The 27,211-nt window shown below is 45.6% G+C and overlaps 2 protein-coding genes across 2 annotated transcripts in view; one reads left to right on the top strand and one right to left on the bottom strand.

Moving 5' to 3' along the window:
- Positions 1-4,600: 4,600 nt before the first annotated feature.
- Positions 4,601-13,546, top strand: AVPI1 (arginine vasopressin induced 1). Its single transcript, XM_032432406.1, has 3 exons — positions 4,601-4,782; positions 10,349-10,645; positions 11,607-13,546. Exons 2-3 carry the CDS (start codon positions 10,359-10,361, stop codon positions 11,764-11,766), a joined length of 447 nt encoding a protein of 148 aa, XP_032288297.1. The 5' UTR covers positions 4,601-4,782; positions 10,349-10,358; the 3' UTR covers positions 11,767-13,546.
- The window catches only part of PI4K2A (phosphatidylinositol 4-kinase type 2 alpha), a 28,471-nt gene continuing 14,105 nt past the window's right edge, over positions 12,846-27,211 (bottom strand). The window contains exons 5-9 of the mRNA XM_032432405.1: positions 22,714-22,775; positions 20,933-21,032; positions 20,104-20,237; positions 19,544-19,603; positions 12,846-15,699 (exon numbers count right to left, since the gene is read on the bottom strand). Of these exons, the coding sequence (XP_032288296.1) occupies positions 15,538-15,699; positions 19,544-19,603; positions 20,104-20,237; positions 20,933-21,032; positions 22,714-22,775 (518 nt within the window). The 3' untranslated portion in view covers positions 12,846-15,537. The remainder of the gene's footprint in view (positions 15,700-19,543; positions 19,604-20,103; positions 20,238-20,932; positions 21,033-22,713; positions 22,776-27,211) is intronic.

The raw sequence follows: 27,211 nt of genomic DNA, 5'->3' as shown, positions 1-27,211 counted from the left end.
AAAACAAACAAACAAAAAAACACAAAAAAACTTCTCCGATTTTTTCAGAGTCCCTCGGAATATACTGTTAACTAAACACTAAACTGGTGACATTAACTTCCAACAACTTACATATAAACTTACATATGAAATGAAAACATGAAGAGAGAGAAAAAGAAAAAGGTTAGTATGTATAAAAACACCCTGTATATATAACAAACAGAGAAAAAATAAGCAAAGCTACTACAAGCCTTGTTTTTATAATTGGCCACAGGGCTGTTTTAGTAGCCATTAATGATTTTCTAGCTGCTTCATTCCTTCTACATTTATTGGTTGGTATGCTACTATAGGAAAGGCCTTTTTCTTCTCCTCTGTTTACCTATTTATTCACTTATTTATATTGTTATGGACTTAGGTATTATTTCACCCACTGGGTTATAATCTGTTACTGTTATGATTTATTTTGATGCTCTGCACTTGCTAATGGGAGCCCTTATAAATGGACTCCTAGTCCTTTTGATGTGTTTCCATCATTCTTTGAGTACTTCCTTACTTTCCAGGACAAGATGTTCTAGAATCATCCTGAACTTTCTCAACCATTTCTCCAAGGAGCCATGGTTCCTTTTGTGGAGAATGATATTGAGAACTCGGTATGTGGATTGTAAATGTGCTTATTCCTATTGGGGTATCATCACTTCTAGGCCCTCTCAGAAGACACAGCTGGAGAACGTGTGTGTTTGCATGTGTTGGTGTGGATACATACACATGTATATACGTACACATACACATTTAAACATATGCATACATTTACAACTTATTTATTTCTATATCTACTTATCTGTATGTTAAAAACCATGAGTTCATACTTGCTATGGACTGAATTGTGTCCCCCAAAATTCACATGTTGAAGCTCTACCCTCCAATATAACTGTATTTGGAGTAAGGAAGTCATTAAGGTTAAGTGAGAGGTCCATAAGAGTGCAGCCCCGATCTGATAGGATTAGTGCCCTTATAAGAAGAGACACCAGAAAGCTCCCTCTCTTTCTTCACCATATAAGGACACAGTGAGCAGGTGGCCATCCGCAACCAGGGAAGAGAGCTCTCACCAGAAACCAGATGCGCTGGCACCTTGATCTTGGACTTCTCGCCTGCACAGCTGTGAGAGCACAAATTTCTCTTGTTAAGCCACCCAGCCTGTGCTATTTCGTTATGGCAACCCGAGCAGATTAATACAAAATTGACCTTTAATTCTAATGTATACGAGTCAGATTAGGTGTGGGTTTTTTTGTTTTGCATTGTTTTGTTTTGTAGTGTTTCTATAATGTACCGTTTGCCTGTAGGGCTTTGCTCTCTTCTCAGTTGCTAAGTCCAGAGAAGAGGGCTGTAGTAAGTTGTCTTGTGTAATGTCCTAAGCAGAAGGGTGCTTTTTAAAAAGTTTAGAATTACCAAGAGCATTTATCAAGAAAAACAGAGCTGACTCAAGAGTCACACTATTGCTTGTCAGCTGAGTGTGAAAGTTCTCTCTGCTCTCCCTGGAACAGGACAGAGAGCAACAACAAACCCACTGGAACAAACCTCAAGTCCACTGGGGAACCATTTACAAGAGCTGCTTGAGCAATTCCTGCAGGACAGAGAGCGAAGGAGTCAAATGCTGATTTGGTGTCTATAGCAAGGTTTCTATCGAGCACTATGCCTATTGCACCTCACAGCAACACAGAGAGGTGGGTATGATTATTTCCACTTTATAGATGAGAAACTAGGAAAGCGAGAGGTTAGATTATTTGCCTAAGGTTGAACAGCTGGAACCCCTTTCCTAGACTCTACTCCCCTAGAAATTAGTACTCTGCTGAGCCATCCTGGCGCCCAAGGCAAAAGGAAATAGGTGCACTCCTCTACACACCTATCAAAATATTCTCTGAATTAAATGGAAAAAGTAGACAAAAGGCCCACAATCAAAAAACATGACCATACATAAAGCCTTGTGTTGCCCAATCGATTCACACACTATTTTCAGTCGTCATAAAGCTAATTGGCAGGGAGCATAATGGCGACCTATGTGGGAACCATGGGCTGATAGGAAATGACTATTCCTGTTGCAAAATGACACGAGGTCATAAAACAAACAACAGGCTGTCTTTATTTTAAGTGTTGATATTTTGTTCACCGTGGATGTTTTACATTAATTTTGGTTTTTAAAAAATATTACATTAAAATATTTATCTTGATTACTGGGTTTTTGTTTTTGTTTTCTTTTGTTTTGGTGTCCCTTTAAGTATTGCACCCAAGGAGTATTCCTCACTCATCTCACCATAATCTGATCCCTGGTAAAACCAAGTCTTGGCCTGAATTACAGCAGGGCTCCATTCCTCAGAGTTGACCTTCTCTTCCAAACAGGGTCCTTCCTGTTGGGGGGTTGATCCCAAATCCTCCACTCCTGCATGATGGAAGTGCCCTGTCTTCTCATCAGACATACGGAATCATAAAGCTGTAACAATAGAAACGTTTCCATTGTGTGGTAAGCACATGGTCACACGCCTGCAAAAATGTGGGAAGACACCAGATGTTCTCCATCTCCACCCAGCCTTAGTCACATCTGACCCAGAAACCACAGGTTCCCAATTCCCACCCTGGTATGCTCATCTGAGCTCCTGGCATCAGAAGTCCTAGGCTCTCCAAGCACTGATATGCCAAGAGTTTGGCCTTCCTATTTGTGAGACCAGGGAACAGGGCGTCCCTGGTTCAAGCCCAGCCTCCCTGTTTAGGACTCCACACACTCCTCTTTTGAGCCAAGCAGTTGGCTGAAAGGCTTTGCAGCAATGAGGGCCTTCTATTGGAGACGAACACTGCTGACTTCTTTATTCTTTTTGCTATTTCCCTAGGTCTTCAGGAAAAGCAAAGAGAAACCATTGTTAAAACCCTTTAAAACAGCAAAGCACTTGCTGATGTTGTTTTTGTGCTGGACGGAAAGAGGAACTAGAGACCATAGGATGAGGAAGAACAGCTCCCAAACATTCCTTCCACCTTGCAGAAAGGGACCCACAAATCCTTATATGCTGGCTTTTACTCTTTCCCCTCGGAACTTTTACAGAGGAGAGATCACACTTAAATGACCATGAAGGTCGGCTCTGAAGTGAAATAGAAGTCAGGGAGACCTAGCTGCCTATTCCCAGGCACCTTTCTGACCATTTTTGAACCAGTGTGCAAACAACTCATCTTCCAAAAAACTAACCAAGCATTTATCAAGAACCTATTGGGGGCACCTGGATAGCTCAGTCGGTTAAGCATCCGACTACTGATTTTGGCTCAGGTCATGATCTCAGGGTCATGGGATGGAGCCCAGCGTTGGCTCTGCACTCAGCGGGGAGTCTGCTTGAGATTCTCTCTCTCCCTCTCCTTCTGCCCACTCCCCCCCTCATAAATAAATAAACCTAAAAAAAGAGAAAAAAGAAGAAGAAGAACCCGTTGGCCACTGCATCCACTCCCAAACCCTCTAATACAAGTTCCAAGCTGCGACCAAAGTGACCTTCTAAAAACACAAATTTTTCATGAGGATGGAATGAGCTAATATTTGTAAAGTGCTGACTGGCATTACAGGCACATGGTAAGTGCTATAAAATATCTGTTAAATGATATATATAATGCTATTCCCCTCAGAGAGTCAAATGGAAACTTTTTCACCGTCCGCCTCTGCCTTCTGCTTTCTCACCACTCTACCCCTTGCTAGCCTTGCTCCAGGTCTCATATCAAGTCCTCCTGAGTCAAGCTACCTCCTAGACTCCGCGCATGCCATTCTCTCTTCCTTAAACACTCTTCCCAGACCCACTCCTCTTCATTTGACCAACTTCAACTTCTTCCTTTCTTAGCTTAAATGTTTCTTCTTCTACCTCCCAGGTCCTCCTACAGGGAGTTGTTTCCTCCTGTTTGACCCTTTTATAATGTTTATCACAATTGTAATCACTACTGAATGTTTTCAGCTCTTTAACGTCTGCCTTCCTTACTAGGCTGTAAATTCCCCCAGGGCACAGGCTTATAGAAGTCTCCAGTTCACTGCCTGATAAGGAACTTGGACAGGGTGGGTCCCTAATGGACCATTGTCCAATGAATGTATAAAACCTTCCTAATACTGCTCATTTAGGTAACTGGCCCAAGGTTGCACAGACGGTTTAAGATTTGAACCCACGGCATTCTAGCTTTAAACCACAAGATCTCACCATCCCTTCCTTTCCCTCAGAGCTGGAGCCAGAAGACAAGTGGTCCGTCTGGAAAGTGAATTTAAGGGAACTGCTGATTTGCAGACCGCCACACGTTGCAAGGCGCGCGGCGCGGTGCGCGCCGGCCTAGGGCCCAGGAGAGGGGGCACGCGTCACGTGTACCCGCCTGCCGCCGACGCACCCCGAGGCTGGAATGCGGCCCCGCCCCGCTCCCGCGCCAGCAAAACCGCGCTCTCCCAGGGCACTGACGTCAATGAAGGGGGCGCCTCCGAGCGCCGCGCTAGGGTGGCCGAGGGCGGAGGGAAGGGGCCCCGGCGGACACGCCCCTCGCCGCTGCTCCGCTGTTGATTGGACCCGGGGAATCTTCGCACTCGGGTTTCGAGGCCGGCGGAGGGAAGGGGGCGGAGCCTCGACACGCCCCTCGCCCCTCTGTTGCTGATGATTGGCTCACAGAGTCTCCGCGTTCGATTTTGGAAGGCTCTCGCCGGAGCTCTCACCGAGGCTCGGCGGTGGATTGGCTCTTTCCCGGCTGGGGAGCGCTTTCTCCCGGGAGTCGCGGCAGTGACCTAGGTGGCCCGCCTTGAGCAGCCAGGTACGTAGATCGGAGGCCCGGTTCGCGCTGCGGTGGGAGCGGGCGGGTGGGCGGGCCGTCAGAGCCCGGGTGCCGCTGGGACCCGAGCCCGCAGGTCCACTTAGGGCCCGGCGTTGTGCGAAGCTTCGGCCACGTCTGAGCCCCGGGGGCTGACCTGTGCTGGGGATGTCGCCGTGCGGCCTGGGCCAGGATATCCCCTCCCAAGCTCTCGTCCTGTGGGTGAACACCGCCTGGTCCTGGTGAGCACCTTCGCAGCAGGAAGCGCAGAGCTACCCCCGCCCTTTCGAAAGGCCGTGAAGGGGTTAGGGTGGGCACATCTTAGCCTGCCCCATCCCGATTTGAGGTCTGTCGGCGCTGCCCTTCAGCGTGGTGAGTAATCGCTCTAACTCCCCGCGGGGCCGTGGAGTGCTGAGCGCGCCGAGGCTGGCTTGGGAGACCTGACTTTCAATCCCTGCGCCTTCCGAAACCCGCAGAAGCGGATAGCAGGCTCCGAGAGGTTTCAGAGCCTCCTGGGTCGTTCCTTCCCCTGAAGACCTCGTCAGCCATCTGGCAGAACAAAAATAACAGTGGCTGAGAGGCTGGACGCTGGGGTCACACTACCCGGGTGTATCCAGCCTCACCACCTACCTCCTGTTTGACTTTGGGCAAGTTACTTAACCTTTTTGAGCTCAGCTTTCTCATCTGTAAAATGGGTATAACCTGTAAGTATAGTGCCTCTTCATGGGGTGAGGATTAAAAAGATCACCTATTTGAAAGTGACGTTCTGTGCTTGACATGGAGCAAGCTGCCTTGGTGGCAGCTGTGGCTTAAAAGTCCGCAGATGAATCCATCTCCCTTTAAACCTCTTTTCCCAAGAGTGAAGGCCCCTTCTGAGGGAGTTTCATGCAAATGACAATGATTCTATACTGCCTAGTTGTTAAACAGCCTTTTCCTTACATCACTCATTCATAATGCAATGTACTGGGATGGATGCTTTAATATACTTTTATCTCCCTTATCCCCTTACGGGTTATTTACTCTCACTAATCTCACTATTTTGATGATGAGCAAAATGAGGCAGGGGAAAACAGGAACGTCACCCAGTTTTCAGAGGCACAGCCAGAATTCAGGGTTCTTGAACTCTTGAAAAGAGTTATTCCTACATCTAGAGTTTATTTTCCAGACGTATGTGAGAATTGGTCTGGGGGTAGGGCCCAGTTCCTTTCTCCGCTTCCACATTAGCTTTGGAGACTAACGTGTATGCAGTTCTCTCAGGCACTCCTGGTGGAGGCTAGGCCCTGAAGGCCTGGGGGGCTCACACGGCCAAGTGGACTGGGCCTCCCAGTGGAGGAGCCACAGATTTGGGCTGCTGTCCAGGGGCAGGGAAGCAGGCCAGGGCCACAAGTGTTGATTTGGGCCTTGGGCCAGAGCCTCCAGTTCTTTATCCAAGAGGCCCTTTGCCTCCGATTACAGATTATTGCCATCAGCAGGGTTATCTGAAGTAGGGGAGCTGAGTGTGAAAGTGGCCCAGCTCACGCAGATGTGTTCTGCCTCTCGTGGTTACGTGTGCCTCCCTGAGACCACGGTCGGAATAGCTGTGTCTAAACAGAGCTTCATACACTACAAAGGATGCGCAGTTGTGCACTGTATTTATGTATTACAAGTTCATTGCATGGTGAGTCACTTTTTAAATATACTTCTTTGTTAGAGTTCTCTAGTTCATTTATTGCCTATTTCAAAACAAGTTGAACTTTGTCATTTTCCACATTTGGTATTTACTTTGGGGGTTCATTTTAAGCTAGTTTGTGTCAAACTGAAGTTTTTTGCAATGAGTTTTTACTCATTTGCTCACAGACCCATGTTTATATTCTTTCATGTCAACTCTGGAATGAAAGATCCATTTGTAATCTTTTAATATCCCTGTGGTGTCATTTTCCGGTTTAAAAAAGTACCATTGTTCAAGTATACACTGACTTTCTTGGATTCAGGTGTTGTCCAAGAAATTAGGGGGAAAATAACACATTGAAAAAGATAAGAGACGTTTCTTCTGGGGAGCCTGGCTGGCTCAGTCGGTGGAGCATGCTACTCTTGATCTCCGGTTGTAAGTTCAAGCTCCTTATTGGGTGTAGAGATTACTTAAAAATAAAATCTTAAAAAAAAGTTTCTTCTGATAATTAAAGTGTTCTGATTCATTTTCTCAAAGTTTACATGTAATCCTATGTGAAATCCACTGATTTTTATTCCCAGTCTTAGTGCTGGCTGAATCCCAGGGTGGCAAGCAGAGCCAAGAGTGAGGATCCTCAAAATCTGGAGGTGCCAAGGCCCCCCGCCCCAAGGTGCACGGAGGGTATGTTTGAAGCTGGAGGCTTAGACTCCCCCAGATGGTTTGTTGGTGTGTTTTAACTCAGACGCTAGAGGCTGGAGGTGGGGCCTTGTAGGGCCTTGTAGCCACACAGAGGTGCCTGGGAGGATCTGGGAAGTCGGGCTCCAAGCCATCCCTTAGACAGCTGCCGCTACTTAATCCAGTTGCCGTTCTCTCCGAAGGGAGGGTAAGATTGCCTGAATCTGAGAGAAACAATACCACCTCTTCTCCCACAACCCAGACCAGCCTAGGAGTGTGCCCCAGGCTTGGCCGTAGCCAGCCCAGGTCACTGGAGTGCTTTAGAGCAGTGAGTTCTCTGTCTTCTCCCAGACCGTAAGCCCCCCATCCCACCAGCAAAACAGTGCCTTGTCTCCAGGGAAGATTGAGGAGGGCGGAAAAGAACTACTGGTTGGGGAATTTCCTGGCACCTAATTAGCCAGACCTGTCCACACATGGCCTCGGCAGCCCAGCAAACCTAGTCACCGCTTCCGTACAGACCTAGCCTCGTCAGAGAATCACTGACTCTGCACACGCCCTCAGAGACCATAAGCATCAACCTGTTCTTCTTACAGATAGAAGGGGGAAACAGAGGCCCACGGATGTGAAGTGCCGGAGGCCCCTCAGCCAGTGAGTGGCATGCCTAGGGCTCTGACTCATAAGCCAGTACTGTGTGCACTGGGTTGGGCTGCAGTTCCAGATTTGTTTTGTGGAAGCTGGGGGATCCTCCTCTTCAGAGTGCCGCAGGTTCAAGGCTAGAACAGCGGGTCACGCAGTAAACAGCTTTGACGCTAATGAAAAGATTAAAATAAATTCTACAACCCCGCCCCCGCCTTGTGTGTGGGCTAGTCACGGTTCTTCCTTTTGCACCGGCAGGTTTCCCCCTCGGTGACTTAGGTGAGAATAGTGAAATACCCCCACCGAAATGACGGGCAGCAGCATTTGAGCTGCTTGGCTGTGAAGGCAGCCGACGTTTTCAGACACAGCTGCAGCCCCTCACACCGGGTCCTGGCCTTGGCTGAGCCCCTGGCATTGAATCTGTCTCAGCTTCCTTTGCTCCTCTGAGCTGGGAGGAGGGTAACCGCGCCTGATTCCTAGAATTGTGTTGAGGATGAAATAGCATGCATACTGTCTTATCACCTGATGCAGAGTAAATGACCCAGAGTCAGCTTTTTTATCAGCCTGCAAAGTGTTCCCTGCTGACTATTGTTTTCTGGTCACAGTATGTTTTTATCATCCAGCTCAGGGGAGTTAATTACCACACATACTAGGTTTTTAACTGGATTCCGTAATAGTGCCTAAGGAGAGAGAGATTTTAAATTCCAATTTCCAGATAAAAAGCACAATTTTTATGGAGTTAGTTTATCTGAAAATTTCCTACAGGTTTATTTATTAAACCTTTTGAAGAGAGTGGGGTTCTTATGAGAGGAGGCCTAGACACTGGGACAAGGTGAGTGTGGAAATTACTGGAATAAGGAGGGTGGCTATTGAGTTGAGGAGGAGGGAGGGCCAGTTACATTTGCAGAGTCTAAATGGGATGGAGAGAGGTCTCAAACTCTCAGAACAAAGGCAGGTGAGAGTAAGGGCCGCAAGCTGGGAATGCTTTATGTGATTTCCATTTTGTTGGTTACAATGAGCATGGACATTTTGTATTGAAATGTATTTTAATTTTTATTCCCTTTTTAAGCTAGTTTCTGGGTGACCAGTATCTCCGTAGCTCACTAGAATGAGGTGAGGTCTGGTGTAGCAGCCTGGCCTTTGCCATCAGGCCTGGGGCTGAGTCCTCCAGCTGACTCAGGCCAGAACAGAGGAACAGAGATCCTATCACACCCCTGATCCAAGTACAAAAGTCAAGGAGGCCAAAAGGGGTGGGGGGGGGAGGGTGCAAATTTACATTTATTTGGCTCTTACCTGGTACCTGATACCATACCACCCTAGACTCACTCAATCCTTACAGCAATCCTGAGAAGTGGTTATGAGCCCCACTTCACAGCTAAGCAGAGAGGCTCAGAGAGGTTGAGGAACTTGCCTAGGGTCACCACTAGGAAGGTGGCAGGGCTGGGACTTGAGTCCAGTTCTGTGTAATGCCAAGGTCCTTGGTCTTCCTTGTCTCTACTCTGCTTTCCAATGTCATAGCGTTTTCAGGCTACACTGGAGACAAGGGTAGGCTGAGTGAGCCTCCTTTTATTATTCTTTATTGTTCAAATTGAACTCTCTAGAACTGAGGAAGATCGTTTAATTTTCATTTCCTATTGGGGGGGAGCATTGACATGAGCCTTCCTTTTATTGAACTTTCTTATAGATTTCAGCCTCTGCCCATGGTTGTATATTCTAACCCTGTAGCCGCCTCTTCGCCCGTGTTGCTCTCCATGGCCTTTTGGACTGCAGTTAGATCTATTTCATACTGTGTTTGCTAAACTATGTGGACTTGGTCTGTCTCCAGGATCTTGAAAATAGGTGGGATGACTGTTCTCAGTGTTACAGGTGGGAAAGCAGAATAGAACATCGAGCTCACTGCGACTCTGTGAAGTAGGAATTGGTACAGGAGGCAGCTGAGCTAGGCAGTGGTGGAGGTGGCTAGAAGCGGGATTCCAGCCTAGGTAGCCGCCCCATAACCTCCCCTCACTTCTGTGCTACAGGGCCTGGGCCTTAGCATCAGAGAGATCTGGATTCTGTTCTTCAGTGTCTTCACTAGTGAAATGAGGATTCACGACCCCCCCACAGGGCTGCCTCGCAGTTACGTGACTGCAAGTCTTAGAGCCATGCCCGATACATTTAAATGCATCACACAGTGCGGTGGGTGCTGCCAGCACTGTCCTTGGGACCTAGGTATCCCGGGGTCTGCCTGGGCTCTACAGCCGGACGGACCTGGCTTCTACTCCCGCCTCTGCACTTACGCAAGGCTTTGTGACTGCCAAGGGTCATTTCACGGAGTTGCACTTCTTCACCTGTATGGTGCAGATACACCATGCTTACGTCACAGGTTGCTGTGACTCTCCAGGGAGATACTACATGTGTTGCATACATAAGCACTTTATAATCAAGTTTGACTGTCATTATTCATATTATTTCCCCCAGGTGCCCTGGAAGTTAAAGTGATTTTAAGTCAAGACTTAACTGCACATTGGCTCCCGGAGAATAGAAACATCGGAAGCCTTGCATTGGTCGGGACCCCAGGTTTGGGAAGGGCCTGCTAAGCTGATGTCTCTCCATGCTTTCCTTCCCCAGAGCACCCAGGATGGGCACCCCAGCCTCTGTGGTGAGTGAGCCACCCCCTTGGCAGGCCCCGGCTGAGGCCCGGAGCCGCAAGCAGGCCTCGGCCAACATCTTCCAGGACGCTGAGCTGCTGCAGATCCAGGGCCTGTTTCAGCGCAGTGGGGACCAACTGGCCGAGGAGCGGGCACAGATCATCTGGGAGTGTGCAGGAGACCACCGTGTGGCAGAGGCCTTGAGGAGGCTGCGCAGGAAGAGGCCCCCCCGGCCGCAAGCCCTGGGCCACTCACTGCACCACTGCAGCCGACTCAGGTGGGTCCCTGGAACCGGAGGGCTGAGGGCAGGTGAGCACTAACGGTGCCCCTGCCACCATTTCCCGGCGCGGGGACCTGGCGCCACTGTAAAGTACCTGCGACGAGGGTGGTCAGGTCTATGCAGTGCCTACGATTGCTGTTACTACTGGAGTCATACTGGGCCCTCTGAACTTCCGTGGGAAGGAGTGCTGGGTCCTAATTTTGCAGTGATTCTCAGCCAGATGGGAGGGACTGTTGTTTGGGAGGAAGAAAATTTGTTTCCCTATCGTAGAACAGGTAAGAATCACAAGTAAGCCTGGTTAAAATCTCGCCTGTGGGATTATAGAGACTATAGCGTAGGAAGGTTCGGTAGAGGTATTGAGGTTTGGAAATTGTTGAGGAACTTGAAACTTTCCCTAGTCATCCCCCTGTGCCTAGGTCACTGACAGCCTGGGAACAGCGAGCCCCATGACGTCAAGCTGAACCACATGGCCTAGCCAATCACCATGGGTTATGCTCTGGGCTCTATTCTTCCCGGTGCCTTCTCGAGGCCCCCAGTCAGAGCATTAGACCTGAACAGGTCTCCCGAGTCATCAGGTCCAGGGGAAGCAAATCAGGCCCTTGCTCAGATTAACTCCAGTTGACTTGCAGTCCCTGTTTAAAGCACCTTGCTAAGGAGGATACTCCGTTCCTCGAGTCTCGTATCACAGCGGACTAATGATGACTGCCATGAGGACAGCATGAGGAAGCTGGAGAAATGCAGAGTATCACACACCCTGATCTAGTCCAGCTCTCTTTACAGAGAAGAAATCTGAAAGCTTTGCCTAGTCTTTAGCTCTCAGAGGGCAGACGAGACCCGAGCCCTGGTCTCATTTTACCCCAAACAGTGTGTTTTAATAGTTCATCATGACCACAATCTCTTTAGCCCCCATTCTGCTCTTCCTATTGACGTGGGCCTACCACACACTTGTTCTCTGCAGAATCCCCGAGCCCTGCACTCCACTGGCCGACCCACAGAGTGGTGCCACGGAGACGGCTTCTGGCGATCAGTATCTGAACTCCAGGAGGACAAGTGCCAGGATCCGCCGGAACTGGAAGAAGCCAGGCCCCACAAGCTACCTCCATCAGATCAGACACTGATCCAGGGAAGGGGCAGTATCTTCCCCAGGAATCATAGGGACTTTTGCCAAAGGGCCCAGGAGGTGAAGAAGGAAGAGAGACTTGAGGCAGACAGCCCCATAGGGGTAAATGAAAGACCACTGCCACTGGCCTGCTCCATTCAGAACAGGACTGGAAACGTCCCCTGAGCTCTAGGTTATGTGGGACCCATTCCTCACCAGAATGTGGAAAAACAGCGCCTCAGCTCTTCCCATCTAACAGTACACCTGGGCTGCATGATATTCCCCCGACAGTCAAGTGATGGGCACTCAGATTGAGCATCTCACCACTCCTGCTCCTAACCCTCCTGCTGCTCCTGTAACCCGTGGCCCGGCGGCCTGCCCACACCCCTGCCCGTCAGGCTAGCACAGGGAAACCGTGGTTTAAGGGGCAAAATAAAAACATTCACATCAACAACAGTGTGTCTGTCACAGAAAGGGAGCGTCCCCAAATGGATACTCTGGAGCCAGGGAATGAAAGGTTGCGCTTACTCCAGGAAGGAGAAAATAGGACAGGCCTCCTTTTCCCTGTGAGCCCCCCCAGTCCCCTAGTTCCCTGTGCCCAAGCCTCCTTTTCCAGAGGTTGTCCGATTAGGAGATGGAAGCATCTCTTTAGGGCAGTCCTGATCCACAGGAGAGAGAGGGCTCCTGGACTCTGGCCAGTTCTAGAAGGGGAAAGGCTCTTCCAGTCGGCCCTGCACAGTGAGCAGTGAGCCTGCAGTCAACGTACTGGCTGCCAGCCCTGCAGCTGGTTTCTTTATCCCCATGGGCCAACCATCCTGAGGTGGGGCAACAGCTGGACCAATCATTCTTAAGCCTCCAGCATTACCTGAGGTTTCCTAGCCTAAAAACATTTAAAGTGAGGATTTTTGATTACTCTGCTGGCTTCACCTCAATAGCATATTATGTGCTCATTAGCATTCAGCTCCGCTCCCCAGGAATCCTATCTGCCCGATCACCCCCCACTTAAAGGACCCAGGGTTCAAAGTGCTTCAGGCAGGCTACCATGTGCACACATAAAGGGTTGCCCTCTTGTAGCCAAGAAGAGATGCTGACTCCACATTCCTCATCCCAAACCCTTTGGGCTAGATGACTTTGTTATTCAGGATTTTTCCAGCTTTTAGGAAGTAGTCAGTGCAAATACTGCATAATCCCTAGTAGGGGAAGTATCTCATAACAAAACATTAATATTTCTGCAACAAATATACACACTAAGAGGAAAACATGATGGTTACAAATAGCTTCAATTCATACCAGTGTAGGTTCAGGTCACGTTTTGGTGTCAACTGAGTTAATGAAAATATTAAGCACTGGGACTTTGGAAGTGAGGACCTGTATAACTCAGGAGCCCTATCTTAGCAACTCCATGGAAACACATAGTCCTCTGTCCTTAAAATTGCATTCTACCTTGTCTTCCTTTCACCCAAGAACACTAGACAAAAAAGATCAGAAGTGGACTTGTTATTCATACATTTGCATTGATTTAAATACATTACATACAAGTTCTACAGTGCGTTGGAAGAACAACACAGGCAGCAGCACTCTCCCAGCCGGGCCTCACCTCCCTGACACGGGGACAGGGCCTGGGGCTGGCAGAGGACTGGGCTGTCCCGTGAGTGCCACCCAGAAGCCTGCCCTGGCAATTTGGGCCCCCAGCTCTCCCCAAGTCCACATTCAAGGCAACCTGAGTACAGACTTCAAGGAGAATGGAGACATGCCAAGAAAGGATGCCCCACATTCTTGCCTGCCAGGACTGGGACCAGCCCCCTTGTACGCTGGACCCAATTTCCTTCTCATCAGAGAGCTGGTCTGGATGAGGGCAATGTGCAGATCTACTTGGCTGGGGGAAGCAAGCAGCTTCCTCTAAGACTGCTTGGGCTCTCTCAAAGCCCAGGTGGGAAGCTTTACCAACAGGTGTGTGTAGAGAGGTCTTTGGAGAGCTAGACACACCTGGGTCCCCTGTGGCCTCTGGGAGCCCTGCTGCTCCTGCAGTCTGGGTGCAGGCACTGTCGAAAACATGGTCCCCCAGGGCAGATGCCAGGGTGGCTGAATGAGATTGTCAGGGCTGAGAGCTGTGTCTTTGTCCACAGGGCATGCATATCCAGCTCCGAGACTCTTCCTGTCAGCTGGAGGGAACCCCAGCACAAACTGGCTCCTGGGGGCTGGAATGCAAAGGGACCAGCTTGGTCCAGCTGACAAGAGGACTGCACAGCTCTGCTCTTCCTCCTGGGCAGCGGGAGCTGGGCAAGCGGAGGGCACGCAGCCATAGTCCTCGCTCCCTTTCTTTGGTTGTTTTTCAAACCTTCAAGATAGTTTCTTTCCAAGGCTGATTGACCAATCGCAGGGTGCCAGAATCTTGAAGTGTCCAGTAGCGCAGAACTGCCCTTAGCCACAGATGGCACCCTCTTCCCTCCCTCCTGAGGCCATTCTTTGCTTTGGTGTAGAAAGGGCTCGGACACCTGGCAAGGGGGACAGCTGAGGGGAAAGAGACATGGAAGCAGGAAGATGCACACTGAGCTGGGCAGGCACTGGGGGACAGTTTAAAGGCCTTTCTCCTCTGGGCCCTGCCCTTCTCAAGAAGCCAGGGAAAAACTGGCCTGGAACAAGAGGTCAGGGAGCAAAGGGAAGCTGCCAACTAGGAAGAGAACACGAGTCCCGTTACCTCCACCAAGCAGCAGGTGGTGGCACACAGAGAAGTCCAGGGACCTAATATCCTGTCCTCTCATGAGCTGAGATGCACCTCACTGAGACCCACTCCAGAACCCAGAACTGAACCCCTAAGTCAAAAGTGTTGAGAAAAAAAATAGCTAACAACAGAACAAATCAGAGGACCAGGGGGAGTTTATCACCAGGACTCAGGAAGCAAGGCTGGGATAAGTTTACCCACAAACCAATTACAGCTCCCAGCATGCACTTAGGTCAGATGGATTGCTTCTGCATGCTGGGGAGGCCACTTCCTCCCTCTTGCCTTTGCCTGAATGGCAGGTAAACTGCAAGCCTGGACTAGGGAGCCTGCGTCCTTAGCAGGGCAGAGAGCAGAGCCAATCTCTATGATCACATGCAGAACCACTGAGAGTTCCGGAGCAGAAGTGTCCCGACCATGAGAACTGGGTTGGGAGGCTTTTAGTCAGCCTATTGTACTGGTGGGAGAAGTGGAAGAAAACTTGGCAAAAACCCAAAGGAAAGGTGTGGCTTCTGTCTGTCCCAACTGGTGAGTCACCCAGTGGCTCTCTGAATCACCCAGCCGCATTGGTCCACGGGAGTAAGGAACTGTGAGGCACCTGAGTGTCTGGGTCCATGCAAATTTAGGTCTGGATCAGAGGTTTCTGACCTGAGAGGATCTGGGATTCTGCCTGGGTTTTGCTACTAATATTGAAATTCGTATTTGTATGTTCGTTTTCTGATGCAGAATATAATGAGGAATTGCCACAGAGCAGGGTGTCAGGGAGGGAAGGGGATTTCCCAGCCTGCCCCCAGGGGATGCTGGGAGATGCTCCTTCCGGGGCTTCTGGACTACTCACTCACATGGAGGCTCCAGCCCTCCCTAGCACTCTGAAGTGCCCAACAGCACATACTGTCCCTCCGATTGTGCTTCTCCCTGTGCTTGGGAAAGCGCTGAGGGGGTGGCAAGCAGAGAAGAAGGGCTCTTAAGGGCACTGCTCTCCACCAGCTTCTCTGGCTTTTCCTGCAACCCACTCCCCAGGCTTCCTCCCAGCCCAAGTCTCAAACAACATGTCTTTGTCTGCCTCTTGGGCTACCACCACGAAAAGAAGGGCTTCCGACTCTGAAAGCTCTGTGTGTAGGACTCGCTAGAAGACCGCTGGTGGGAACGGGCCGTCTCGACAATCACGGGTGGCATCTGGACAAGGTGCAGGGGACTCTTGTTGTCTTTCAGAGCCTGGGTCAGATTTAGGATCTGCGGCAGGAAAAATAAGATCAGTGAGGGAAAGACCAAGGCATCCTGGTCTGCCTCTGAAGGGAGACCTGCTGATATAGTACTCCCATAAATCAATACAAAAATAAATAACACATTAATGGAAAATTATACAAATAGGGTATTTCCAAAAGTAGGAATGTAAGGGGGCAAAATACAGAAAATGGAAATCTCTCTGGTCATTTAAAAAATGCAAATTAAAACCAAAACCTCCCATTTTTTGCCCTTCCCGCTAGTAAGGATACAGAAGAAGAAGAAGATGCCTCAGATTTGAGGAAAGTTCAGAGCCAGGCTATGGGGCTGGACCCTGGGCCAGTTTTTCAGAAAGGCTTAAAAGTGAACAGGCCCTCTGACTGAGCAATTCCATTTGTAGGAACTAAAGAAACAACCATGGATATGCACGAAACACTTAGTTTCAACTAATACAGTGCAATATTGTTTATAACAGTGAAAATGGTATAAATGCCCAAGAGCATGGGATCAGTTAATAATCTTAAGGGATAAGAAATAGCAATTAAAAGATCTATTTTATTGGCATGGAAAGCTAATCCTGATGTCAACAGACAGAAAAGGACAGAGAGAGGAGCCAGTATTATAATGTGACTTCACCTTTATTTTCTGAAATTCTATCTTCTTATCTACCTATCTGCAGAGAAAAAAAATTCTGGAAGTTGGCAGTAATTATCTCTGGGTCAAGAAATTATAGGGGATTGGGGCGCCTGGGTGGCTCAGTCGTTAAGCATCTGCCTTCGGCTCAGGTCATGATCCCAGGGTCCTGGGATCGAGCCCCACATCGGGCTCCCTGCTCTGCGGGAAGCCTGCTTCTCCCTCCCCCACTCCCCCTGCTTGTGTTTCCTCTCTCACTGTGTCTCTCTCTGTCAAATAAATAAATAAATAAATAAAATCTTAAAAAAAAAAAAGATTTTATTTTTAAGTAATCTCTACACCCAACGTGAGGCTCAAACTCACAACCCCAAGATCAAGAGTCACATGCTCTACCAACTGAGCCAGCCAGGCACCTTCTTTAAACCCCCTGATACTGAAGATTTTTATGGCCAGGCCACAGACACAGGGGAGGATAAGCAGGGCTGCACCCTCAAATCACACAGACACATAGTCCTCAAGCCACAAATATCTTGGGTCTGCAAATGCTGCCCATAAAGAGGCAGAGATACACCTGAAACAGAGGGGGAAGTCAGAAGTGGATCCTACCAGTAATTATATTTTTTACTTAATTGTTTTGGTATCTGTCAGCATCCTCCACTGCTTCAAAGACCCTTGAACACAAAACCCAGGGTAGAGAATGAAAAGGAGTTTCAAATGGAATTGGAGTGAATTGTACAGGAGACTACCCAACTTAAGAGAAAGGATTTTAAACCTGCCCTGGCTGGTTCTTCCTGTGCTTCCTTTGGTTCTTTGGGCTAGAAGCTGCCTCTCATGCATGCTGAAGTATCTGGAGTAAAATGTCAAATTATCTACAACTTACTTTCAAAAGATTTGGCCAAAAAGAAAATATATCAATCTATCTACCGAGGGAGAGACAAATTTCACAGGTACATTAAAGAGAGAAATTACATGGATATATAGAGATAGATATTATTCCGATAGATAATCTACAGAGATACAAGCAAATAGATATAAAGCAAGTGTGGCTAAGTGTAATAATTGGTGAATCTAGGAAAAGATCCTCTTTACTGAGGTTTGAAATTTTTCAAATTAAAAAGTTGACGAAAAAGTGATAGCAGGCACATAATGCTAAAGAATGAACATTGTCTTTGAATATGCCATTTAAAGAGGCTTTACCTCCGACCCTGCACTCTAACACCTGGTGTGACGTCTTTACAGTGAGTAACAACTTCTGTCACCCAAATCCGTCTCTCTGGGAGTTCTTGACTCTTTCTCCTGGCTTAGGGCCCTCATACAGGCACTCTGTGACTAGGCTCAGGTAGGTAAAGGGTTGTGACCTCCTTTCCCTGTGGTAGGTCAGACTTCTGGAAGGCAAAGGCTCATTTTGCCCTGACTGGTAAGCTAATAAGGATGTAACTGGTATTGGCCACCTACCTGCTGAAAGGAGCTGGATGCTCATGAAACCTTACAGTGTTTCAGAGGTAGGCACTCTAGGTTGTAAGAGGCCAAAAGGCCCTCAAAAGACATTAAGGGCACAAAACGGAGAGAAAGATAAAATTACACTCTCCCTCCCCCCCCTTTTTGCCACTCTAGATAACATCCCTAACTGGATATGAGAGGAGGGTTGCTATGGTTTTGGCAAGGGACTGAGCTGGGAAGGGATCAGGGCAGACAGTACAACAGGGACCGAGGCGCAGCCTACATAAACTTGAGAAGTTGTTCATTCCTTTATGCTGAGTGCCGTAATACCACAGTACATCACGTGATTTTTAAGGCTTCCAAAAATTCTGCCAGCTTAACTGGGCCCTTACACGACTTGAGGAATGTAGGAAGACCGCGTTACTGGTATGCAGGCAGCTACAACTACCGCAGCTCTGAAAACCTCTGTACGGCCCATTTCCAAGGAAACATGGACTCGGTAAGCCCCAGAGTTGCTCTCACCAGAAGCCTTTACCAAAACGGTAGGAAGAGGTAAATGCCTAATTACAGCTAGAAAGACCTTCCTAGCCTTTAAAGATGTGAAAAGCTGGGGCACCTGGGTGGCTCAGTCATTAAGTGTCTGTCTTCGGCTCAGGTCATGATCCCAGGGTCCTGGGATCGAGCCCCACATCGGGCTCCCTGCTCAGCGGGAAGCCTGCTTCTCCCTCTCCCTCTGCCACTCCCCCTGCTTGTGCGCTCTCACTCTCTCTGTCAAATAAATAAACAAAATCTTTAAAAAATAAATAAATAAAGATGTGAAAAGCTGCTTTTTCTATATACAGAATCATAAAACAGCTAATGCATATCGAGAACTTCAATCCATCAAGCACTACTCCAAATCATTTATTTCTTAATAACCCTATGACGTAGGTGCTGTTATTAATCCCATGTTACAAATGGAGAAACTAAAGGAAGGAGAGATTAAGCAACTTCTCCAAGAACTCACAGCCAATAAATGACAGAACCAGGATTCAAACACAGGCACCATGACCAGTGTGTGCCCCTTAACCACTATGCCATCCCAGATCTCTTTAAAGTGATAAGAATGTCAGTGCCCTACAGAGTTTTACTACAATTTTTCAGGCTAGTCTTTACTATACTTTGGAAGATCAACAATTCCCTAGGGGTTTCCTTAGCTCTCTTTGAAGGTGAAGTGGAGAGAGAAGAAATAATACGACTTGTAACCATAATAACAAAAATTATAACCATAGCCAATTTATGAGTACTAACCATGTGCTAGGTAATTGTCTTTACTAAACATTTGATATGCATTATCTTATGTAATCCTTTGGCCAACTGTGCAAGGTGTTATTATTGTCACATTTTATAAACAAGGAAGCAGAGGCTCTTGCCCAAGGCCTCAGAGCTTGTAAGTAGTGAAGCAGTCTGACTCCAGAGGCTAGCTCATGAACACCAAAGCATATGGCCTGCCTTGAGCAACTTGAGGACAGGGGCCCCTGGGTAAATTTACCAATGAACTACCCAGCAACTGGCACAGAGCTGAGCACATAGTGCCTCACCAAGCACTGGATACCATGGAAGAGGTGGGAGATTTGAAAGGGCTCCCTTTCTTCTCCCATGTGCTAAGACAGAGTCATAAATAAGTATGGCATAGACTCAAAGGATGTAAAACACAAGCTTTATGCATTTACTCAACATAAGCATATGACCCGCCCAGAGAGATCCCAGGGATGACAGCAGGAGGAAGTCCCAGGCTTACCTGTCCCCGCATGACAGCAATCTGCTTATGGAACTGGCCCCTGTCGAAACCAGGATCTTTCTGCAAAAGGGCAGGAGATGGAACCTGCATGAATCCCTCAGAAGAACCCATTTTCTTCCCCCAAATAGAAACTTTCTAATAAAGAAAACTTACATGAGGCTTATGAGGCATAGTTAAGCGAACTACCACCCTAAGAACTCTGTTTCACAGATGGGGAAAGAGAGAACAAGTAAATATCTTGTCCTGAGTCTCATTATTAACTCTAAAGAACTCCAGGCCCTCGTGCTCCATTTGCAAAGGAGGGCTCTGTAGACACACTGCAGCCCCATGACATGCAGGATTAACCCACGCTGATTCATCACAGCTGTCAATGTTTTTTCCAAACTGCCCCAAACTAGGTCTTGCTGTCCACATGTGGGAATCTTGTTCGCTCTTCATTGGCTAACACAAGTCAGAAGAGTGTTAGCCATTCTCTCTTGGCTTATATCAGAAGCCATTTGAAAAGCCATTAGAAATTCCTTCTTCTATATAGTTATAAGGTTGAGGCTCCCAGGGCTAACCTTGAAGAGTTCATATAGGTCCTCCTCCAAGTCCTTGACGAAGTTAGGGTCCGATATCTTTGGAAGAATCAGATCTTTGATCTCCTGAGAGAACGGGACTTTTGCCTGAGGCAACCAGGCCCAGTAAAAGGGATCTGAAAAGAAGAAAAGCACAAAGCAAAGCTGCCCATCTATGTCCTCCACCTATCAGAGCACAGCAAAATGCAGAACGCCCCTCTCACATGATATACAACAGGAAAGAAAATTACAAGGGATGTTAATCCTAAAGGCTACAGAGTAAGTGGAAGAATTAGGATTCAAACCCAGGACTGCAGAATCCCAGAGCTGGTGCTCTTTCCCAGACATCACATGACCTTCCAGTGACTTGCCACTGAGATATTCAGATGCTCCTTCTGAGAAGACAGACTGGTACTGCACAGGGGCTAGTGACCCCCTACTTGTATCTCTCTCTCTTTCCAAGAGTTTCTCAGAACAGGAGCTGACTTCCAGGATGTCAACAAGGAAGACAGAACACTGACAATAGCTTATATTTAGAAACACAAATGGAATAAATCAGATAGTCCTCAGAAAGAACGAGAAAAAATGCAAACACAGATGAGAAAACTCAACTGTGTGCTTTTAATAGGAATAATGTAAAGGTAAAAATGATGATAACAGCTTGTGTTCTGCATACTTGCCACGTGCCCACTACTGTGCTAAATGCACGAGCTGCATTATTCCATGAAGTCTTAGAATAATCCTTTCGTAGAGGCATTATTATCTTCATTGCATAGATGAGAAACTGAGACTGAGCAAGAAAAGAGCCAGACCACAGTGGTCTTAGACTTACACGCCCTCCAGGAGTCAGGATGTTTCAGGGGGAAAGCCAGCCCATTGTCTATGGCAGCCACCTTGATAACAGGCTCCTTCACCACCACCCAGTCTGTGTCCTGAAGAGCAAGGAAAGACACAATACTTAGGATCCCAACTGTCTCATGCCCTTCAAAGTAGTAGCAAAGCACCCCACCTCAACCCCCTCAGGCACCAATCCTTAGTCAAACTCCCAACTGGTTTCCACAGTTCCTAAACTTAGTACATTTATGGCACCCCTGACTTGGCCTCTTCAAAGTTCTCAGAGTCCCTTATCTTAGAAAAGGTGCACTTCCCCAGGAGTCCACAGCCCTTGGTAGGAAGGAAACCGACAATAACAAAGGTAACTCCAAGCCTTTCCTCCTAGGGAAAGGCAGTGAGAGTCCTGAGAGTATGAAAAGGAAAAAGGAAAAGCAAGTATCAGCCAGCCAAGGTTCTTCTGTGTAGACCTTGACCAGGTGATACTTCACTGGTGACCACATTTTCCCGTGACACAACAGAACCATGGAGGTACCAGCTGGCTGCTCTTGCACAAGAGTCTCTTGCCATTGCAGTGATAAGGGAAAAGGACAAGGCCGACTGCAAAGAGTGGGGCAGGCTACCTGTGATAGCCTGTCAGACACTCTCATGACTGTCTGTTTGGCTCCATACTTCAGGTTCACAGGTGCCATCGCAGAAACAGGGTATGTAGGTTGAGGATACCTGCATCGGAATCCCCTAGGAGGTCTTATTAAAAGTATGGGATCCTGAGGCGCCTGGGTGGCTCAGTCAGTTAAGCGCTGCCTTCAGCTCAGGTCATGATCCCCGGGTCCTGGGATCGAGTCCCACATCAGCCACCCTGCTCAGCGGGAAGCCCGCTTCTCCATCTCCCTCTGCCCCTCCCCCTGCTTGTGCTTATGCGCTCTCTCTGTCAAATAAATAAAAATAAAACCTTTAAAAAAAGAAGTATGGAATCCTGAGTTTTACCCCAGACCTAGTGGAGGAAAGGCCTGAACAATCTATTTTTAATAAGCTCTTCATGTACCAAATATGAGAACCACAATTAGAGAAGGAAGTAAAAACACTATGAGAATGTGTTAACTAACCTTATTGTGGTAAACATGTGGCAAAATATACATGCATTAAATCACCATGTTGCACATCTTAAATCTGCACAATGTTATACGTCAATTCCATTTAAATAAAGCTGGACAAAGAAAAACTTATTATAAGGAATAAAAGTCAACCTTACTCTCCTATTCTAGATAGCATTCCTACTAATTTTTTTAAATGTGCAGACTGAGCAGGAATAGAAAAGCATGGTAGAGGATGAAAGCAATGAGAAAGTAAGGAAAGTTGCAGGAAGCAGCTTTTTCTAAACTGATGTTCTATGGAATGGTCTATTATGAGGAAAGTATTCTAAAAAAGTTTAGAAATCACTGGGCCAAACAAAATTAAATAGGTTCATTTAATGGACTACTTCTCAAACCTTTACTGTGCTACTATGCAATGTAAATCTCCAAGAAAGGCATGAAGCATGTAATATGTTCCAAACATATTTGAACCTTTCTTCATTCTATCTCTATGAACATCATTCAATAAGATACCACTTAAAAATCAGATTGAGAAAAACTCTATCAAATATTAACCTATCAATTTTAAACACATGTGAATCCTGATTCTTCTGAACCTATGTGACCTAATCTCTGATTATTATGTGTTTCTGTATTATGCATACACACTACCTCATCTTCTTCCTTAATACACAGATCAGTCTCTTACCCGGGAGCTGGAACTATCCATTGGACAGTCATATTTAATCAGCCAGTTGTCATTGCCTCGATCTGTGAACAGAAACATGAAGTTAGAAAAAACTGGGGTGACTTTCACTTTCAGTCATGATGGACTACATATTTTGGGCACTTGGTCCAATCATTCTACTGAGAACACCTATAAAAAATTGATAAAATATTTTCAAATCTCTTGAAGGTACTGGAGATTTTAACAAGACCATTAAGAGTTAAAGTGTTGAGACCTGGGAGAGAAAGGAAATTCAGACAGGGAGTCCATCATTTGTGGCTTATTTTCTCCTAGAGCACCTGCTGGTTATAGAGCTGGGTGTAAGTTTTTTTAAACTTAAAAATAAATAAATAAATAAAATAAAGAGAGAATAGCTGAGAATCTTCCAAAACTGACAAAAGGTATCAAACTATTGATTCAAGGGAAACTGTGAATCCCTAACAGGATAATACAAAGAAAACTATACCAAGCATATTGCAGTAAAATTTTGAAAACGAACTATAGGGAAAATCTCAAAGGAGCCAGAGAAAAAGAGAGACTACCTTCAAAGAAACAACAATAATACAGGAACAACTGACTTCACAGAAATCATGGGAACAGAAGACAATGGAATGGGCTTTTTTTAACTACTGAAAGAAAATAACTACCAATCCCAAATTCTACACCCAGCAAACATAGCCTTCAAAAATGAAGGTGAGGGGCGCCTGGGTGGCTCAGTTGTTAAGCGTCTGCCTTCGGCTCGGGTCACGATCCCAGGGTTCTGGCATCAAGTCCCGCATCTGGCTCCCTGCTCAGCGGGAAGCCTGCTTCTCCCTCTCCCACTCCCCCTGCTTGTGTTCCCTCTCTCGCTGTGTCTCTCTCTGTCAAATAAATAAATAAAATCTTTAAAAAAAACCAAAAAACAAAAATGAAGGTGAAATAAAGACATTTTCAAACCAACAAAACCAAAATTCATCAGCAGCAGACTAGTATTAAAATATTCTATTTTAGGGTGCCTGAGTGGCTCAGTCGATTAAGCGTCTGACTTTGACTCAGGTCATGATCCCAGGATCCTGGGATCAGGCCCTGCCTCAGGCTCCCCACTCAGTGAGGAGTCGGCTTGTCCCTCTCCCTCTGCCCTTTCCCCTGCTTGTGCTCTCTTTCTCTCTCTCAAATAAATAAATAAAATCTTAAAAAAAAAGTGTATCTATATTCTCTAAGTCAAAGGAAAATTATCCCAAACAGAAGCTTGGAGATACAGGAAAATTGAAAGAGCAATAAAATGGGTAAATATATTAGTAAATCTAGATAAATATTAGTTTTTTGCGGTATGATAGTGTTTTTTTTTAAAGAGTTATCTTTTAGAGACACATACTGAAATAATTATGAATAAAATTACATCTGTAATTTCCTTTAAAATAATAAAAGAAGATAAGTAAACGGAAGTGTGAATGGGATAGGATTAGTCATGGACTGATGGTTGTTAAGGCTGGAATGACCAGTGCATGGAGGTTCACTATTCTGCTTATTTATATATGCTCAAACGTCTCCATAATTATTATTAATAACAGTAATAATAATAACAATATCATCTTATGGTTTTACAGAAAAGTGGTTTTACATATGCACAAACATACACATATACATACATACATGCATATATAATTAAAATGTATGATACTAATAGTATAAAAGTCTGGAGATAGGAAATCAAAGATTCACATGGTAATCTTTAGAGTAACCATCGAGGGAAAAGACAAAGCGTATAAACTTCTGAGCTAAAAGAGGGGAGAAATGAAATACTTACAAAATAATTTAAGATTTTATTTAGAGAGAGAGAGAGCACATGTGAGCAGAGGGAGGGGCAGAGGGAGAGGGAGAAAGAATCTCAAGCATACTCTGTGCTGAGCACGGAGTCTGACGTTGGGCTCAATCTCATGACCCTGAGATCATGACCTGAGCCGAAATCAAGAGTCAGACACTTAACCGAATGAGCCACCCAGGCGCCCCTAATTACAAAATAATTTTAAAAGAAAGCAAAAAAGAAAAGAGATCATAGGAAGAAGTGTAGGAAAAAAAAAGACAAGCACACAAAATAGAAAGGAAATAAGATGGTGGATGAAAATCCAAATATATCTGTATGTACATTATAGATAAATAAACTAAATGTTCTAAAACTAAAATATAACAGTTGTCTCACTGGATGAATAAAATTGATAACCATTTAAATATTTAGTTTAAGAAAAAAAAGAGAAGATTGAAATTGCTAAAATCAGAAATGAAAGTAGGGACATTACTACCAATTTTACCAAAATAAAAATAAAAAGGATTATAAGAGAGTACTATAGGCAATTGTATACCCAGAAACTGGATAGCCTAGATGAAATGGCCAAATTCCTAGAAACACAAAATCGAAAGACTAGACCATGCAGGGGCGCCTGGGTGGCTCAGTTGGTTAAGCATCCAACTCTTGATTTCAGCTCAAGTCATGATCTCAGGGTCATGAGATCAAGCCCCATGTCAACATAATAAAAGTCATAGATGAAAAACCACAACAAACATCATCCTCAATGGTGAAAGACCAAAAGCTTTTCTCTAAGATCTAGAACAAGGCAAAGATGCCCGCTTTCAACATTTCTATTCAACTTGGTACTGGAAGAACAGAGCAATTATGCCTGAGAAAGAAATAAAAGGCATCTAAATTTGAAAGAAAGAGGTAAAATTATCTGTTTACAGATGATATGATTTTATATGTAGAAAACCCTAAAGATGCCACACAAAAAAAATCAGAACTAATAAATAAACTCAGCAAAGTATCAGAGTACAAAGTCAACACATAAAAATCACTTGTGTTTTTACTAACAACAAACAATCCAAAAAGCAAATTAAGAAAACAATTCCATTTAGCATCAAAAAGCATAAAATACTTAGGAATTAATTTAACCAAGGAGGTGAAAGATTTGTATAATAAAAACTATAAAACATGGCTGAAAGAAATTAAAGAAGACATAAATAAATGGAAAGACACTCCACACTCACAGATTGGAAGGCTCAATATGGTTAAGACGTCAATACTACTTTGAAGCTATTTAGAGATTTAATGCAATTCCTATCAAAATCCCAATGATGTTTTTTGCAGAAATAGAAAAACCCATCCTAAAATTTATATGCAATCTCAAGGGATACCAAATAGACAAAACAATCCAGAAAGAAAAGAACAAAGCTGGGGGACTCATACTTCCTCCGAATTTCCAAACTTACTATAAAACTATACTTACTATAGGGGCGCCTGGGTGGCTCAGTCTGTTGGGTGTCCAACTCTTAGTTTCAGCTCAGGTTGTAATCTTGGGGTTGTAAGATCAAGCCCTGTGTCGGGCTCTGCGCTGGGCATGGAGCCTGCTTAGGATTCTCTCTCTACCTCTGCCCCTCCTCCCCCACTTGTGCGCACATGTGCGCGTACTCTCTCAAACAAACAAAACAAAACTATGCTTATTACAAAACTTAATACAAAGCTATATAAATCAAAATAGTGTGGTATTGGCATAAAGACGGATGCATAGACAAATGAAATACCATACAGTCTAGACATAAACCTTTGCATGTATGATCAAATGGTTTTCAACGAGAGTGACAAGACCATTCAATGATGAAAAGATAGTCTTTTCAACAGATGGTGCTGGGAAAACTGGATATCCACATACAGAATGAAGTTAGACCCTTACCTCAGACCATATACAAAAATTAACTCAAAGTAGATCCATGACCTAAATCTAAGATCAAAAATTATAAAACTCTTAAGACAAAAACATAGGGCAAAAGCTTCATGGCATTAGATTTGGCAATAATTTCTTGCATATGACCCCAAAGGCACAGACAATAAACAAAAAAATAGACAAACTGGACTTCGTGAAAATTTAAAAATTAATTGCATCAAAAGATATTATCAACAGAATAAAAAGGCACCCCATGGAATGGTAGGAAATATTTGCAAATCATGTATTTGAAAAGGAATTAATATCCAGAATATATTAAAAAACTCCTACAACTCAACAACAAAAAAACGTGATTCAAAGATGGGAAAAGGAGTTGAACAGACATTCCTCCAAAGATATGCAAATGGCCAAAAAGTACATGAAAAGATGTTCACAACATCACTAATCATTAGGGAAATGCAAAACTACAAGAAGAGACCACATTATACCTATCAGGATGGCTACAAATGAAAAACAAAACAAAACAAAACCCAGAAAATAACAAGTGGTGACGAAAAGGTGGAGAAACTGGAACCCCTGTGCACCATTGGTGGGAATGTAAAAATGGTGCAGCCACTGTGGAAAACAAAATGGCAGCTCCTCAAAAAATTAAACATAGGTCAACCATACTTCAATTAAAAAAAAATTAAACAGAACTGCCATATTACCCAGCAATTCCACTTCTGGGTATATACTCAAAAGAAATGAAAGTAGTGTCTCAAAGATATTTGTACACCCATGTTCATAGC

This window comes from Phoca vitulina, unplaced genomic scaffold (assembly GCF_004348235.1).
Source record: "Phoca vitulina isolate PV1807 unplaced genomic scaffold, GSC_HSeal_1.0 scaffold48, whole genome shotgun sequence".
Classification (NCBI taxonomy): Eukaryota; Metazoa; Chordata; class Mammalia; order Carnivora; family Phocidae; genus Phoca; species Phoca vitulina.
The sequence above is the reverse complement of the archived record's forward strand: the minus strand, read 5'-3'. Positions and strand labels throughout refer to the sequence as shown.